Raw genomic sequence first — 18,403 nt, 5'->3', positions numbered from 1 at the left:
TAGTTAATATTAATTAATAAAGTAGCCAATAGTTTTTGTTATGGCGAATGAGTACTGTGGTCTAGTATTTTAGTAACAGGACAAAAATTTTTAACAGGGTCAGAACTGGAACTATTTTATGGCTAGTAACAAGCCGCAGTTAGTCTTCCAAAATATTAAAAATACTTAATACCCCTAAGTCTGGCCCCCCCCTACAAATTATCATATGGGCGCCCTTGCCAATGACACTAGCTTCCAGAAACCACAAACACTCTACAGTTTTTTTTCATGTAATTATCATACAACAGAACTGGAAAAGTTACGTAAACAAAACCATTGGCTTTCCAAAATATAGCACGTAATTCAAAAATTGTGATATATGTGTTACAGACACCGAGTAACACATTCAAAAACATACATAAAAACAAGAACTGACTATAGTTACAAGCAAAAAGGTAACGTGCTTAGCGCACATGCATACATCACAAGTATTGCCAATGCAAATCAATACAAACTGGCAAGGAAGAGTTAGATACGAATCATTAAGGCTAAAAATATTCCAAAGTGAAACACTCATACTTTTAAGCCCCTTAGGCATGAAGAGAGACTAGAATAAACAATGCTACAAAAATACAGCATTAAATGGTATCATAGCCTACATTTACATTAAATAAGTTAAAAAAATCAAACCAGAAAACATTGTAATATAACATGAAAAGGCAAAACAATTTACAAGCTATTGTGGGGTTTACGAAAGGACCTAGTCCTACGGGTCAATGCCCGTACAGTACGACATGAAAATGGAAGAAACTCGCTGGGCAACAGACCGAGGCTGGTCATGGCAAAAGAAAAGGAGTGAGCAATTAACATGCAACGAGGCCTGTGCACAGACAGCTATTCAGTCAAGATTAAATTTGTAAGGTGGACGGCCGAAACTAAAATTTGGTAAACAGAAATAAATAAATTAATTATTACGTTTACGTATACCGTACCACATAAAGTAACAATAAATTACGAAACGGCCATGACTCACCTCAGCAGCAGAAACATTACACTAATGGTACGCTAAGGCTGTGACGATAACAGGGAGGAGACAGAGGAATACAAACATATTGGTTGTTCCTTTTGTCTGTTAGCTATTATTTTGAAATAAGGCTATTCTTTTACAAATATTTTATTATAATTCACTTCAAAACAATGAAATGTTGATCATTCTTGTTGAAGTTGAAACCAGGGAATAAATACCAAGTTCTAAAACTATTAAAACCCACTTATTTATTGCCTGCCCTTAAAACTACCATAATGTAATCTGCATCACGAAATCTCCTTGTGGGCACCCTGCTGCAGTTCATCTGCCCAGGGCCATGGAGAGAAACCAAGGGCACAAGGGCAAAAAATTTTGTCAGGCATCCTCGCTATTATTTAATGTACAACTTTTCAAGCCCCGCAATAATAATAAAAAAAATTCTAAAGACTGTAAGCGTTACTGTGGCCATAACTGTAAACGTGATCTGCGCATATCGCATTACTTGAAAGGTTTCTTATGAATTCTGTTAAAAATATAACTTGTGATTTTTGTCCTTCTGGGGTAAACCCAAGCATTAAAAAAAATACCCGGGCCCCAGGGTTTTAGTCTCCCTACCCTTCTCTCTTGACAGCCCTGCATGTGCTTGAGAGTGGCTATAACAGAATGGTCAGGTGTGTCTGGCGATCGCGGAGGACTGACCGGATCGTGTCGTCCAGTTGGCGGAGCGGGGTTCCCTTCTCCTCGCCGTCCTCGTGGTGCAGCACTGCCTCGTAGATCTGGAACTGCCTCAGCAGGTCCAGGTCCGTGCCTTGCTTCGACATGTACCTGCGCACCAGGAGCACAGCTGTCACACTCTGCCACTCGTCACACATCGCGTCGCTCGCTCAAGCTGCTGGCTCAACAGCTCAGCTACCGAAGAGTCTCCGTTAAGGGAGTTAGTGAGGACTGCAACCACCTCGGATGAGCAAAAACCTTGGGGAACTCAGATAGGATAAGAAAATATTCTCGGTTTTCAGCTGGCCCACAGGTATAATTTTTCAGGGTGATGGTTTCCCAGCTTTTCTTTAGTGTAATGTAGTGTAGTGTGTCAGTGTAGATTCTTTCACGTCAATCATTGATTTTCCCAACAAGCGAATTGATTGTTAATTTGGAGGTTAATTTTCTTCAGACTTTTGACAACAGTTATATCACTTTCTAGGTCCTCAAACAAATGTTTCAACAGTCTTTGCCAGTAATGGCGCTTCAAGTTGACTCGGATAACTGAAGCTTGTTAATTGAGACTCTGCTGAGTGTACATTTCAAAATTCACTTAGTGTGTCTAAAATATAACAGCATTGTAAGTGTAGGTAAATAAGGGAACAATGTGCGAGGTCAATGGATATGGACAATCCAGTATGGCGGAAATATAGAAAAATATGTGACATTAAGTACAACTTGCAATGTATTAGTGTAGTAAATCACACAAAAAGTATTTTCTTATAATTCAGCTAAACCAACACATCAGGTCCACAAATCATTACATATCAGATATTTACATTCAAAACAATAAATATTATGTAAATGTTAATGGTGCTTTTTTGATTTAATTATTTAATTTATATTGAACTTCTCAATCAAAAAAACATTAATAAAATGTTGGGTAAAGTAATGTTGCAGACCCTTTACCCCCTCATATGCTCAACAATCAAAAAGTGTAAAATTTACAAAGATAGTAAATTCACCCAAAACAGTTATATTACAGTTGTTAGGGCTAAGTAAACTACACTTGAAATAACCTGGCATTCAGGCTCCTACAGAACTACAATTCCCAACTATTAAAATTATTTAGATGCCTCAAGATGTTACAACAGTTCTAAAGTTCTAGAGTGAATAAACATTTATAAACCTTAAGCTACCCTGATGCCACAAGCTGCATTGTAACAATTTATTGCCACTGTAAATACAAATAAGCTTATATGTACCAGTAGGTATATTTATTTGTTGTGTTATCGTTAGATGTTCCTATGATCGTACACTCAAAACAAAACTGACAAGTTATTTTCGAATTTCGAGGGTTATGTGTATTAAGATTTGACAAGAGAAGAAAAAATTCTGAAAACTTGAAATTTGTACTAATTAGTAAAATACTACAAACAGTACAAAATTAACAAATAAAAAAGGATAGTAAAGCTGGAAACTATGTTATTGTGATGGGAACTTCACTCGAGAACTAGGCCGTCATTTGAGTGAATACGGAGCGCGATGCCCACCTCTGGATGGTGCCCTCGACGCCTTGCTCCTCCAAGGCATCCACCTGGTCGTAGTACGTGTCCTGGTCTGGCACTCCGTTCAGGGTCTTGTTGACGAGCGTCATGGCGTATATGAGCAGCTCCGTGTCGGCCGCATCGTAGTCCTTGAGCAGACGCATGATGTTGCTCCACGGCAGCTGGCCTGCAGAGACCATGGACGGCACACCGTCATGGGGGGGAAGTCCACAAGGAGAAGCCACTGCTCAGTAACTCCCCCCCCCCCTCCCCCCTCCAACTCCTCCTTCCCCTACCTGCGTTGACTCTACAAAATTATTTACAGCTCCCGAGATAAGGGAAGCCGTCGTGGTTAAACAATCAGGCTGCGTGCAACTCCCCAGAGAATGAAAGTTCAGTTTCGAACATTACGCACATGCACAAGGACTTCCCAACCTTACAGGAATAAAGGCAGTAAAAAAAAAAACCCACAGCGATTCATGGCAGTAACATGAACAAAATTCTTGATAATCTCTGAATGACATTGAACACTAAAAATACATCACCGAGTTACCCAGATTATTTTTTTCAGCATATATACTCATCTCACAGCAATGGACTTTCCAACTTCTCAGAAAAAGAAGCAACAAAAAAAATGTATTTGATCTCAGTAACATAAAAATTTTGTCTGAGCAAATTATCTTTAAATTGATCTTATGCTGTTTAAATATTGTACCTGTTTAAAACTAATTTATTTATCGGTATCTAAAAACTCACAAAATTAAAAACTACAAAATTGTGAATTCTTCATGTAGGTAGATGAATAATAAATATGTATGATGTTTTTTTTTACTTATTTTTAAATTTATAATTAAGCATAGTGATTAAAGATGCAGATATTATGTGCGTAGAAGGCCACAATGTTTTTTTTATCGTGAATTGCAGTTAGCTATAATATTAGTTTTCAATAATTATTTACAACTATTTTTTAATTGGTAAAATCAAGTACAGTTTTATATTTTAGTAAGGTTGCGTTTGATAGTTTTAAGAGATATATTTCATAGAATAGCATGAGATATGATCTCTGAAACTCTTTAAAAATATTTTTAAAATCTTAGGCATTAACTACATTGAAGTGCTGTTTCGAGTACGAAAAAATAGACCAAAGTATTCTTATAGAAAACAACAAAAGAATTGGAAAATTCAAGCACAGCCTTGTGACTCTGCCTCACCCGCCATGTTTAGTTTCTTAATTTTTGGCTTATTTAATTTTTTTTATATGGTGATAATATGACAGTATAAATTCAATTACATACACCACCCAGCTGTAGAAAATGGACTTCTAGTAAGTAATTGTAATGCATTTAGACAAACAAAAAAATATTAACTATTATTACTTTCATGAATCTAAAAATCAAAGAAAGTGTGCAGCTAATATCTAACAGTAGACTATAATTAGCAACAAAAAATAATTTTCAATGATTTTAAATAACGACAATATTTTCAGTAATTGTCCTAAAACCAAGATTTCATAACACACGTGTAGTAATTCAACTTGGTGAGTAAAGCAGAGGCTCCAAAAGGCCCCTGTATGGTTGTACGACCTCTAAAAGCATGAGGTCGCTAAGAGCGACAGTGGCTGGCACATCACACATGTTTGCGCCTCTGCATGCCTCTAGAAGACTTCAAGCACAGACCATTTCATTGTACAGTAGAAAATTAAACATATCTATCCTACTTATAAAACTGCGAACAAAAAATAAATGTTGTAAACAAACCATGAAACGAGACTACCAAATGAAAGTTAAACAGCTCCTTAATCTGTGTCTCACAAGTCGAGTTAGTTTTTATAACTGTTCATTATTAATAACATTTAATATAATGGTAAGTTTATTCTGATGGCTTTGTTGCTTTTGCTGTTAAGTCACACATTCACTCAGCAGATGTTTACTAAATGTTATTTTAGAGCTGTGAAAGGTCATGCAAGTGACTAACATTTTTCTGCTATTAAATAGAATTAGGTAGACATCTGTTAAGAAAATTTTGAGACAAAACATAAAATGCATGAAAGCTATTGTGATAAATATTCAGGAAAAGCTCTAAAATGACAGTAATGACAAGAAAATTAAATAACCAACATGGTGTATGTGTAATCAGACATCATTAGGAAATCTTGAACCAAGAGCGTTACCGGCTCAAAATCCATCATTCATGTGGGAGAGAATCTTACTTCTCACTGATGACACAGTGTGTTTATTTTTTGTAATTATTTTCTTTCATAGTGTTTTAATACCAACAACAAACCAGCTAATGAATTTTTTCAGAAGTTTAATGCATATATTTTATTATTATTTCTTACTACTGAAGACGGGGGGGCCATGAGCCATTTAATTTTGCGGGGCCCCAAATATTTTGGAACGGGGTCTTATCGAGGGGCCCAAGAAAATTAGACAAATCACTTTTTAAAACAGTGCTTTTAAAACAACCTTTAACTTAAATTTTAGCAAATTATATGTTAGCATAACTTAAGGAATTATGATATACTTATTAAATGCTATTTGAGTTAGTTTTATGAATACTAATGATTGAATTTGGTGAAACTACAATATTACATGATACAATAATTTCGGAAAGTTTTTATAGTAAGCAATCATGAAAACTCAATATAAATCTATAAGGATAGACCAGCCCTTTGAATTACACAGGCTAATAACAATTGAATTATTCCTTTTTCTCATAAATGTCTGTATTTTCCACAGAAAATTGGATAAACAAGGAAAATAAAAATAAATAGGGCCAGCGCAGGGCCATGCTAGTTACCCGGCCCTTGAGTCACCCTGACTGGAGGGGGGGAGGCTGCTCCCTTGTCACTTGTTCCTCCTGGATATGCCCTTTTCTTCGACTACTTTGTTTGTAAAGGGCACGTTTACACGTAGGTGGATAATCTTTGTTTACACCCGGAGATCTGCATGTCATTTGGCGGCCTAGCCATGCCACCTTAACCAGATATTAGGTCAGTTTATAAACTACACAAGAGACACAATAATGCAAGAAATGCAAAAGACAAAAAGTATCAATAAGGATGTTTTCAAATACTCATTTTTAAACCACACAAAACGTAAAATAAGCAACGCCCAAATTTAAACTTAATTGGGGTGTTCCAAAAACTTTTAAAGATGCCGGCCACGACATTTTTTAACAAATAAATTTCATTTTTCACTTGTTAAACATCTGCAAAGTGAAAGAAAGAAATACTTTTAAATCAAATATTTGACTATTTCGTGTGTTATGATGATAAACAAGAATTAACAAAAGAAGAAATTTGTTTTCTACTGTCATATAATTTAAAGTTGTAGGGTTGGTGACATCTTGTGACGTCCATTTATTGTAGTTTATAAACCCGGTCTTTAGGCCCGTTATACAATGACACGGAAATGGTGACGGATCACATAAACTGAGACGGATCTCACGGAACAGAGTTTGTACAACGGCACGCAGGTGGAGACGGACCCGTGCGGATTAGCTCGGAAATGCTGAACTCTTCCGTTTACGTAGCTCCTCCGTGCGACCAATAGAAGCCGAATACTTGGCTGCGATGATAGCCATGTTTGTTTATGTTCTGAATACGTTAAAAATAGTTTTAAGTACAATAATATATAGTGTTCTATTATTACTGTGTCGTATTTTTTAAAAATTATATTGCCTATCGGTACCGCGGAAGCACAAGACACTATTGTACATAGGCCTAAACCAATTTTTTCTTTAGAGCTTTTTAAATAATTTTAAATAGTACTTCATTTATTTACTCAACTATTTTCAACCCAAAGAATGTGAATTTTTGACATGTCGTAGATCTATGACTCTATAAAGAACGTTAAGTGGTGGTCAAGTTTATTGTTAAACTTGCATTTCGCTCAAAAGTGGACATAGTGTCTTATGCCTCCTATGTGCAGTTATGTAGATTCTGCCCGTGTTATGATCTCGAAACATGCACACACACACACACACACTCACACGTTTAATTAATATTTCGTAACCCTGAAATGCAATTTCACTGGTTGCCATTTGTTAAATTTTCATGCATTGTGGAAGAAACAGGCGTGATAGTTAAATGATCAGTGAAATCTGTCTCCGTTTAGATTATCTGTTTCCGTTTCCGCGTCTTGTAATTTTTTTTTTTTTTAATTGAGGTAATGGTCTACGGCTTGCGCCAACAATCAAACACACTTCGTTTATTCGTTTCATTATCATATTCGTCTCAAGTAATTTTTTTACAATAGCACACCCAAGCCTTGCCCGTGAGTCGACACTGAGTCCCTCGCGCCGAAAGCCGGCGTGCATCCGACTACGCTACAGAGGTCGGCCCGTGCTATTATAGAACGGGCTTGCAATGACGGATTTGATAATTTCGTTAATTATCGACAGCCTTTTACTGGCGACATGAGACCTGCCACTCGTTTCCTTCTAGAGTGAGATCCGATGCGCCAGTTCGCGATTAATTAACGTAAATTAACTTGAAATAACTATTATTAATATGCGCTCAACACAGTTTTCATTTCCACGGTTTTAGTTTCACAGTTTGGCTGGCAGTCGTAGGAAGACAAAGTCGCTCACCACCACGGGTTCCAATTCAGATGCGCTCAATAAACAATGCAGGCCGCAAGGCCCAAACATGGTTGTAACTTTCTGTCCCGACCAACTCTTCTTCCGGCCCATCCTTCTTGTCCTGTACTGAACTTGCCTTCATATGGTTTTCCCTGTGTGTGTGTGTGTGTGTGTGCAGTTTAACCTGGGTCCAACTTAACTAGTCATAGTCTAGAGTTTAAGATAAGGTAGTTAGTCATGGGCTAGAGACCCGGAAATTTCGCGGATTCATTTAGTCGCAAGCTAGAATGCAAACCTTCACACTCTCGCACTGTGTTCATGATTGGCACGCAGTTCTTTGGACACGCCCGTCTACGACCGTGAGCCAATGATGTCCAGCAAGGAGAGAGAAGTAAGCGAATCAGGTATAGTTCCAAATAACAAGGATAAATATGTTCTCGCTAAGAAATCAACCAATGGGAAAGTAAACATGGGTCGAGCACACCTATAACTTTGAATTCTATCCTGAGGCCAGAAAAACCCGCGAAATTTCCGGGTCTCTAGTCATGGCATGAATAGCTGCCAAAGCACGCGATGTACGGCTGGAACCCGGCAGGTGGCGAGAGGGACCCACCGCGCGCCGAGTCGACGGCGCGCACCGCCCGGACGAGCAGCAGGCAGTTGCTCTCCACGTACTCCACGAACACCAGCAGCAGCTTCAGCGCGGTCTTCACGACGAGGCGGAACTTGGAGGCGATCAGCGTGTACAGCCACTGCGCCGTCTCGTTGTGCTCCATGACGCCGTTCATGCCGTCCACGTACAGCATCACCTGCCCCAGCGCTGAGGGCACCACCGTCAGCGCCGTCAGCACACTCGCGACTCACTCGTTTCTAACAGAATACCGGACAGCTCCAACCATGGGCGTCGCAACCGGGGGGGGGGGGGACACGCCCCCCCCCCCCAATAATAAAAGTCTTCAATTTCGTCCCCTCCAATAATATATTTAGTTTCGTAGTTATATTAAAAATATGATTTCTGTGATATAACCCATATGTTGCGCATCGTGCATTTAGTCCAATCGTGGTCATGTAAGCACTGTGTTTTTACAAATTTGTTCTCTGACAATATTTTTTATAAAAAATAAATTATATATTGCAACCAACTATAATTAGAATATTTAGGAAAGAAAAATGCCTTTTCAAAATCCGAACACACGAATTAATTTTTGCAGTGTTCTTCGAACTCATTTATTAGCATTTACTTTCGCCTTAAAGAATAAATAACCGACCGGCAATTCCAGGGTAATAGTTCCTTATTGCGTATCCAATTATTTTTTAACATAAAATATTAAAATGAAGTCAGGAATTGGATGTTTTGTAATGCAAAGCTGTATAATTACCTAAATTACTAACTAAAGAATAACACACACTAATTTACTAAACAAATGAAGTAAAACATGCAACCTGACACTGGGAGCAGAGGCTTTATGGTTGGTGTGTGTGTGGGGGGGGGGGGGGGAGATTAAGGATCTAAGGAGGCTTACATTGGATAAAATTACTTTTTTATATATTATATTCTAAACAACAGCCCCACCCATTTCCCCCCCCCCCCCCCTCCAACCACGCGAGCTACTTGCTCTGTCACAGACACCTTTTTAACAGAATTCGTACGTTTTCGCGTTATAAATGCTGCTCTTAAAACGTAAGAAACCTTTCTTTTCACTTATGGTCACCTAGACGCGCAAAACCTACCAACCTAAACTCGAAAAAAATATATAAATTATTATTTGCAAAAACTTCATTTATGTACTAGACCTAATCCAACCTATATTTTACAGTGAAAAGTCTTTAATAGGGCTTTATATGGTTTGGTACATTCTGTAATCCGGCACCAATCGAACCGCTCGCGTTCAGAATATTTTTCGGGTGGGTTCCAGCCGTCAGGTTGCATCACTGAGATGCCAGGGTTTTTACTTACTCATACCAAAAATGCAAACTGACGGGGTGGAATTTTAGTAGTGTGTTTCCTATTGTCAAGCGGGTTAAAATTTCTCATTAATGGGTACATTAATGATTTATTGAAGAATACCAACGTCATCTGGATTTATCTATACATAGACCAACTTATTACAACTTGTTTTCGACACAACTGTTCTGTATATTATTATTTTTTTTTAATTCCCGTTAAAACTTTAATGACATGCGATAATCCGGCAAAATACCTAACCCAGCATGGCCGTGTTCTCGAACGTGCTGGATTAAAAACCTTTTCTTTTACAAAAAATAAAAAAGATGCAAGGACGCAGATTGTTCAGGTGTCTGATGCTGGTTCAATGAATCTAATCAAGGAGACTCCCGAGAGAGCCAGCAACCATAGAACCAGGGGCCACTCACAGATGGCGAGTTGCCCCATTGAAAAAAAAAAAATTGGAAAAAAAAGAAGAAAAAAGGGGGAATTTCCAACGCTTGGGAAAGGGGTGAATAAAAATAAAAATAAAACATAATATCTTAAAACTATTTATAGGTTGACATTAATTTCCCTTAAAAGTGCAATATTTCCGTTGGATTTTAGTGTTACATATTAATTTTGTAATTCGATAGGTAAACAAATTAATTTTCAAAAATTTCTTGGTTAGACCCCCGGACCATTTGGTTGAACATTATCAAAATCACGGTCCTAGTTAAGTAACCGTGGAGGGAGGGGGGAAACTGCCAGCGCGGAACAATGACCGGCGGAAGACGCCGCACCTCGCAGTATGTAGTTCTGGTAGTTCTGGTCGGCCTCGCAGCCCACCTTGATGAGGCACGCCAGCCCGTCATTCTGCACGAACTCATGCACCAGGTCCTTGTCCTCCTGCAACACACCGCCGGGCGCGTCAGCACACCCTTGCTGCCAGGCGACTGGCGTGAAGTCAACCGACAACAACCTGTGTCAACGCTTCTGCTTTCTCAGGGGTGTGCTTGTGTTGGTGAGGCGGGATGATAGCGCTCGTTGGTGCTTCTAGCGCGGCAGTTCTTCTCGTCGTGCACAGGGCAACTATGAGAAGTGAGTGGTAACCGTTACATTATATGCCAAGAAAAAAAAAACATAAAAGTGTAATGCAGGTCCTCCGAGTGTTTCCAAGAATCTGTACTAGGTGTCTTATGCCCTAAAAATTATGCTAAAAACACATTTTAAGAGTATCAACTGTAAACTTTGTAGAGTTTTGATTCAAGATCACAATTAAAGAGTAGCTCAAACAGTTTCAGATAAGCGCATGCGCGAATACTGCTTTGTTGTTTTTTCGCTTACAGTGAAACCTACGCGATATGGCGACTCCTGAGCGTAAAGCGTTTTTTGTTCTGCAATTTACTAAGAGTGAATCTGTAATTTCAGCCCTCCCCATTGAAATCTCTTTGCACGAGCGTGGTTGATAGTCGAAGTCCCTGAACGTTGGATTGGTCGTAATGGTCGAGACGACAGAGCTCTTTTTCGGCGGCCTCCACGTTCACCTGACATAATGCCATGCGATTTTTTTTCCTTGGGGGCTTAATAAAAGATCGTGTGCTACGTTCCGCCACTACCTAACGATTTGCCAGAGTTCAGACACAGAATCGAAGAGGCTATTGCTTCCATTAATCCGGACGTGTGGAATGAATTGTACTTTAGGTTGGATGTGGACTTTTGATGTAAGTTTTTTTGTATAGAGTCTAAATTAAACTATTATAATATACCATTGAAACTGGACCTTATGTTATGTACAGCCTCTATAGAGATTTGCCGATAGTTGTCATGCAGTACCGGGAGTGAAATGCTAAGAGATACCATGCCACCCCTGGAATAAAGCTCCGTGCAGGACAGCCTGACAGCAGCTTCCCCCGGGAAGCAGTAAACACGTCTCCCCCCGCGCCCACGCAACGGAGAACCAATAACAATAAACCGAGGAATGCGGTGCTGGGGCGGGAAGTACAGGGAAGGGGGGAAGAAGGAAGAAGGGGAGGAAGCACGCAAATTACACGCGTGGCTGGAGGGCGTGGAGGGCCCGACGCCGCGGAGCGAAGGGCGTTGTCGGGTCTAGCTGGACGCCCGCCGAAGGGCCCCGCCCAACCGTCTGATGCCGCGGGCCTCGAAGATGCGTCCGTCACCCTAAACGTCTCTCAGGTGCCGGTTGTTTGAATATTGTTATCGTGTACTACTCAGAGTGGGACCATGGCCTCCCCTCTATAAAAATGCAACTCATTTACCCGCTTAAAATAACTCAGGAGTTGATGCCTCCGCGCTTTGCTACGGCAGTCTTCTACGGGCAAGACACAATCACCCCTCATCGAGGTTACGCCACTGCAGCGTCTCGAATGAAAAAAAAAACTGAATGTAATTTCGAAAATCAACTAATGAAAACAACCGGGTAGACACATAAACCAAAGGAGCCATCTTGGATTCAGCAATTTTAAAGGCCCTTCAAATTAGCATTTATTTAACCAACGATAGGTACCGTGTCAGTATGATGGCGAATATGATTACATTAATACTAGATTATGATCCGAAATTGGGTGAAATTATCGGGGAAAACGTGGTCGATAAAAAAAATTAGACGACTTTCGAAAAAAATGTCTTCGAGTGGCAAACAGAACAACCCCCTCCCTCCCCGGAAAATATTCGAACCAAATTTCACGGCTCTAGACTACTCGAACTACAGGCTGACAGACAAACTTTTTTTCTTTTATTTAGGTAGCTTCACAGAGTGAGTCTGAATTGGAATGACAAACTTCAGATGCTACGACTTATTGTCTAAAGTGCTTCCCAAGGCTGAGGTTAGAGCTGAAAAACTTGTTTATTATAAACTAGCTGAAGTACCAGCGTAGCCCGGGCTGAACCACCCTTGGGAGCTGACTCTCTGTTGATGGCTATGAAATATAAGGAACATCACTGCTGTGTTTCAAGCCTGTAGAACATAGACTTGAAGAACGGGAAATTTTGGTCTTTAACATCCCCGCAGAAGTTTAACGGAGATGAAGAATGCAATAGCCCAGGGGCGCAAATCTGTAGAGTTCGCAAGGAGGCCCACGGAAATTCGCAGGGGGGCGGGCGTGGTGTTAACCGACACAGCCATCTCTGCAGAGGGTGCTTGTATGGTGTGTATGCCCATATTTTGGCATACATGCATGCAATAAGCAACAAACTTTAAATATAATGAATTTCTCCATAAAACATAGTTTTGACGTTTATGTTTATCACGATTTTGCCAGCGCAAGCGGGACCCCTCAGTGAAGGGTTGCTTAATTCCAGGGGGCTCGGGCCCCCTACCACCCAGTAATCTACGCCAATGCAAAATCCGTTGCCATGGAGACGAAAGAAGCTCAACAATTCAACAGCCGATGCCATGGTGATTTTCTTATCAAAAACGGGGATGTCTTCATAAAAACTTTACCACCCCTTTTCAAATCCCTTTAGGGATGGAATTTCAAAAAATTCCTCCTTAGTGCGCTCCTAGAGAGTTCTCAAGGAATATTTCCTCCAGATTTCTAATCTCTAGGTCCACCGGTTTAGGCTGTATGTTGTCAGTCAGTGTTAATAATTGTATTAAGTAGATTATGTATGACCACCTCAAGAATGCAAACAAATGTTAAGTGAGTCAGGCATTCCACAAAGATCGTTTCTCATTTAGCACAAAAACAGATTACTGTCTCAAGTATATAACGCCGTAAAAAATTATTATATATATATTTTTTAAATGTAAGTAATAAAGGGATATAACTTATAGACATTTGAAATAGTTTTATATATTGCATTCTTCTCTTGCAAACAAATAAACCTTACTAATAGTTTGGTATTTGCTGCAGTACTTATTAATAAATTTCTGGTGATGGTTGCACAAATATAAATAAAACCAATTTAATGCAAGTATATATAAATCTAATGGCTTCTCGGTGGTCGTGATCGCTAACCCGTCGCGCTCATGGGGCGAGGGTCGCTGGTTCGAGCCCAATACTCGGCTGACATTTATGAACACAAGGGGAAAAATTATAATTGCCGAGACTGAGACCTAGATTTTGAAGTAGTTTTGGGCCCACCCGCTAGATAGTAGCGTTCATAACATATTACTAACATAGCTAAATTCATTGTGAGAAGTAATGCATCAGTTATTATCAGGCAAACAAACTACAAAAAAATTAGTTCACTTTATTTGGTAGCCACATATTTTGTGGTGCGGCAACCAGAAATATTGCATCTCCTACTCATTAATATAGAAAAATATTAATTTATTTTTTGCACTGCAATGGTCTTCTACTAAAAATTTAGACGTCAAGTTGTTAAATTATTTTTATAAAGCTAACACTTTTGATTCTAACCTACCACCCGAGGTTTTTTGTTGTTAGTAGTTATGGGTCCACCTAACGGATAGCTCACATGTCGCCAAAACATTGTCTCAGTTTCCAATTTATAAGAGTCGCACATTTGTATATATGATGAGTACTGGGCACCAAATGTTTTGGAGCTCCCAACAGTCATGGAGGAAGCCGCACGATGTAAAACCCTATCAAGCAAATCTTGGGAACTAGGCTCCATTTTACTCCTTAGAAAGGGGGAAAGAGAGATTGAGAGATATGAACAGAAAGAAGACACCATCTTGGTTTCGGAAGATTTTATGCCAAACAAACAATTTTTCCGCCATTAACTTTATATTTTTTGCTTCGTTAAATCAAAATACGCCAATAGTATTTTTTTTTAATTTCTACAAATTGTTTTCCATGTAATAAAATAGGCGTCTAGTATTTTAACATTTATAAATTACGTAACTTGAATAGAAATAATACTATCAATATACACTATGTTCTATTCTTCGAAAATTACTTGATGTGTCTTCTCTGTCTTGACGATGGCGAATTTTCAATAAATAAAATTTTAAAACCCTGTTCCGTGATATCCCTCTCCGTTTACGTGACCAGTCTCCATTTCTGTGTCATAGCAGAACGGGTTTTAGTAGACATCGCACACGACATGTACCTACTTCCAGGCAGAGTTCTGGAAGTCTCCGCAGTGGCAGCACGCAACGAAGATAAAGACAAAACCGAGGGGGGAAGAGAGAAGGACTGCGGAAATGTCGAGTAGGCTCACTCTTGTCCGTGAACCACGAAGAGCTCTCAGCTCTTGCAGTCCTTTTGTTGTTTTGTTTCCCTTACCTAGTGACTCAGCCCGGTGCGCTGGAGAAAAGAAGGAAAAAAAAAAAGGAATGAATATGGGAAGGCAAATTTTTTTTTGATGAGGGTGAAACAAGTAGGTGAAGTGACGACAGTGCTCCGAATACTGCACTTTCACCCCGGGGGCGGGTTTCGCCGGCGGTCTGATTACCAACATCTCGTAATGTAAACTACCCACCATAACTGTGGAATACTATTCATTGTATGATGTGAACGTAATTTATTTGAATTTTAAAAATAATATAAAATTATTCTGCACATAAATGAGCAAAACCATCTTTCTGTAAATGATTCGTGCAATGGGGAATGTGGATTTAATACTACAATTTCTTGGAAATGCGCCATTGCAGTTTTGCACGGTTTGTAATGGGAAAAATTCAAGAACGAAAATTAATTATTAAAAATTTATACATAAACCCACGGAGACCAAGCCAAAATCAGCTGATGTCAAACAGATAAACCGAACGATGAACCTAACGATGAACCTAAACAGGTATTGTGGACAAAACAACAACAGCACAGACTAACACCTTCATACTAAAATATCAGACAGCACAAGAATACCTGTTTGGATTCATCGTTGGGTTTATGTGTTTGAATTAAGTTGATTTGGGCCTGTTTTCTGTGGGTAGTCTATATGTTATTCTTTTTTTTTAAATTTCTTATTTTGCATTAATTTATGAAATTTAATGACAAACAGTGCAAAACTGCCATGGCGTATGTCCCAGGAATTGCATTTAAGCAAAACTATCGTTGAAATTTAAGTTCCAGGTTACCTTAAAAAAATTTGTTTGAAAATATTTATTTGTAAAGTTTCCCGGGGGCGACGCCCGATTCCATCCCACTCCCCTTTTCCTGAGATGCGATTCCACAACCTCCTTCGCCAGAACATCCGGTAAGGCTCCTATGCAAGAAGTCCAGGGCCGGCACTGCTTGCACCAGTGGGAAGAGATGAAGGTGTTGATTCCGTGCTGTACACCTTCGTGCGTCTCGAGTTCGGATCTCTTTAGTGATGATACATATAGAGTAAGTATATATATTTTTGTCTTCGTTTTCACCAGAATGCCAACTCCTATCACAGCCAAAAAGAATCACAGCGGCATAAGCGTTCAGTAAGTTCTATTGTATTTTGAAATTACTTGCTATTCGTAAGTCACTTCCGTGGGTACAATTATGTCGTTCACCTACATAAACTATCATTCAAGCTGAACAGGAACTGTTAAAAGGTTTTGAGGCAGCTAGCCTACATACTTTTTTTTCAGTAGGTATAGATCCAACTAAAATATTTTGTTCAGTAGTGACAAATTATATCTGATGTGTAACATCTTAGCTCTCAGTATACAGCATTTGGTAGGAGTAATTTTTTTGAATGGAACGGAGGTCTCAAGGAATGGAAATGTGTAACCACGATGCTGCCATTTGTGACAGATGGCACGAACCAAAGTTCACATAGCCAAATCGAAAATTTATAGTATTAACTGTTTAATCAATTTTAACAAGATTTGGCAGTCTTTTAATAAAACAGCTTGTTCAAAATTAGGTCCAAAGCCGGTGCTTAGTATTTTTTTGAAGCCTTGTTCGCTTTTATTGGAGCCGTTTCATTATATAATTTAAAATTTTGGTTTGCTAATAAAATGATTCAATAGTCGACGTAGCAGCTCTGGCAACGAATTATAGAAGCGGGTGCAGAAACTACGTGTCATTCACGTTAAGAAATGTAGCGAAAAACACAATTTGCGGATGTTGACCACGCTGGGCATTATTTGAAAAAATTTTGGTTTAAATTTCGTGTCCGAGTTTCGTATTATAAGCGTATTTGCAACACTAGAACACGTGAATCTGCTCGTTATTTTTCGTTACGCTTTTATCTTTGCGCTCTGATGACCTCGTTGCCTCGACGTACCCTTGGAAAGCTAACAAAATGCAAGGGTGGGATCACGGAGGGCCGAAGCGCTGAGACAAAAGCTGGCGTGAGTGGGAAGGCAGAAGGGCTGCTCTTCGTGAGCCGCGCGCTCTAACAGGCCGGCGGGGGGGGGGGGGGGGGGGGGGGGGGGTGCGCGCGCAAGGGGACTGCCTGCTCGCGGGAGCTCGAGTGGGTGTCGACCAAGGATGGTGTCGACAAGAGTCGCGCGCGGCGGGACCTCCCCCCCCCCCCCTCCTCTTCAACAACCCGACCCTCGAGCACGCACTGCCTGCAAGCTCGCCTCGGCGAACACGTGGAACAGGGCGAGACATATACAAGCGCGACTCTTACAGTGGAATCTGAAACCATGTTTTGCGCGACATGTGACATTATATGTTGGGTGCACCCATAACTACTAGCAAAAAAATTTAAAAAATTTTTTTTAAAAAACTCGGACGGAAGGTTCAAATCCTAAGTGTTAGGTCTATTACGTTAATTTTATTCGAGAAACACTCAATGCCTTTCTTTTGTGATAAAAAAGAATGTTCTATATAAATTGGTGGGAGATGCAAAATTTTATTGGCATGCCGCACCACAAAACATGTGGCTACCAAAATAAAGTGTTTAAATTCTCACATTTTTTTATCTGATAATAGCCTACGCATTACTTCTCACAGTCATAGCTATGTTAGTAATATATTATGGAAGCTACTATCTAGCGGATTGGCCCAAAACTAGTTCATAAAACTAGGTCTCTGAGTAAAATACACGGTTATAGGTACACTAATATGGTTGATGTCATGGAGGTCTACGGGGTGGTGGTCTTTTCTAAAGTTGAAGTCATTCTGGTTAAGAACTTCACAGCAAAACAAAACCGTAGTGGTAAAAAGGCTAATGCTAAACGTTTAACAGCTTGAAAGGAACCGGAAGAAATGTTAAAATGCCATAATGTAGTGGGTATTGGTAAACAAAGATTTTAGCAACAAAAATATTTTGCTAACCAGAGATGGTTTCCATTCTGACTTCAATAATTAAAACCCACTCCCTGAATTCCTACTTACATGGTTGATATAGGGACCAAACTATAATTGTTACTGAATCACGTTAACTGTTACAAACTATGGTTTAGACCGTTCTCTAAGCATATGGAACATACTGTAGCTAGCATGGATTTAGGAATTGTCAGGAGACGGCATGCTGGCATATAGTTGAAGTCACTTTTTAACCTCGCCATCGCTATATTGTCCCAGCAAAAATATTGCGTAAATGGTGCTTGATAACGTCTGGTGATAGTAAGTAATTATCAATTAGAATCTCCGTCATTAAAAAAAAGCCACATATGTAAAAAAAAAATAGTAATTTTAAACTGTTTTCACAGTGCGGTTAGACGAAAAATGAGAAGCCCAAAACTGTTGGCGGAAGTCTAGTGTTTTATATTGTGAAAACAGTTTAAATTACCTTTTTTTTTTTATAGAAGTCACAGTTTTTAACGACGAAGATTCTAATTCA

General features: G+C 39.4%; 1 protein-coding gene across 2 annotated transcripts in view; it reads right to left on the bottom strand.

Moving 5' to 3' along the window:
* The window catches only part of LOC134546167 (FH1/FH2 domain-containing protein 3), a 496,828-nt gene that overhangs the window by 56,133 nt on the left and 422,292 nt on the right, over window positions 1–18,403 (bottom strand). For both annotated transcript variants that reach the window (XM_063388744.1, XM_063388745.1), the window contains 4 exons: window positions 10,561–10,666; window positions 8,447–8,653; window positions 3,256–3,436; window positions 1,706–1,831 (listed from right to left, as the gene is read on the bottom strand). In XM_063388744.1, the coding sequence (XP_063244814.1) occupies window positions 1,706–1,831; window positions 3,256–3,436; window positions 8,447–8,653; window positions 10,561–10,666 (620 nt within the window). The remainder of the gene's footprint in view (window positions 1–1,705; window positions 1,832–3,255; window positions 3,437–8,446; window positions 8,654–10,560; window positions 10,667–18,403) is intronic.

This window comes from Bacillus rossius, chromosome 1, assembly GCF_032445375.1.
Source record: "Bacillus rossius redtenbacheri isolate Brsri chromosome 1, Brsri_v3, whole genome shotgun sequence".
Taxonomy (NCBI): domain Eukaryota; kingdom Metazoa; phylum Arthropoda; class Insecta; order Phasmatodea; family Bacillidae; genus Bacillus; species Bacillus rossius.
The sequence above is the reverse complement of the archived record's forward strand: the minus strand, read 5'-3'. Positions and strand labels throughout refer to the sequence as shown.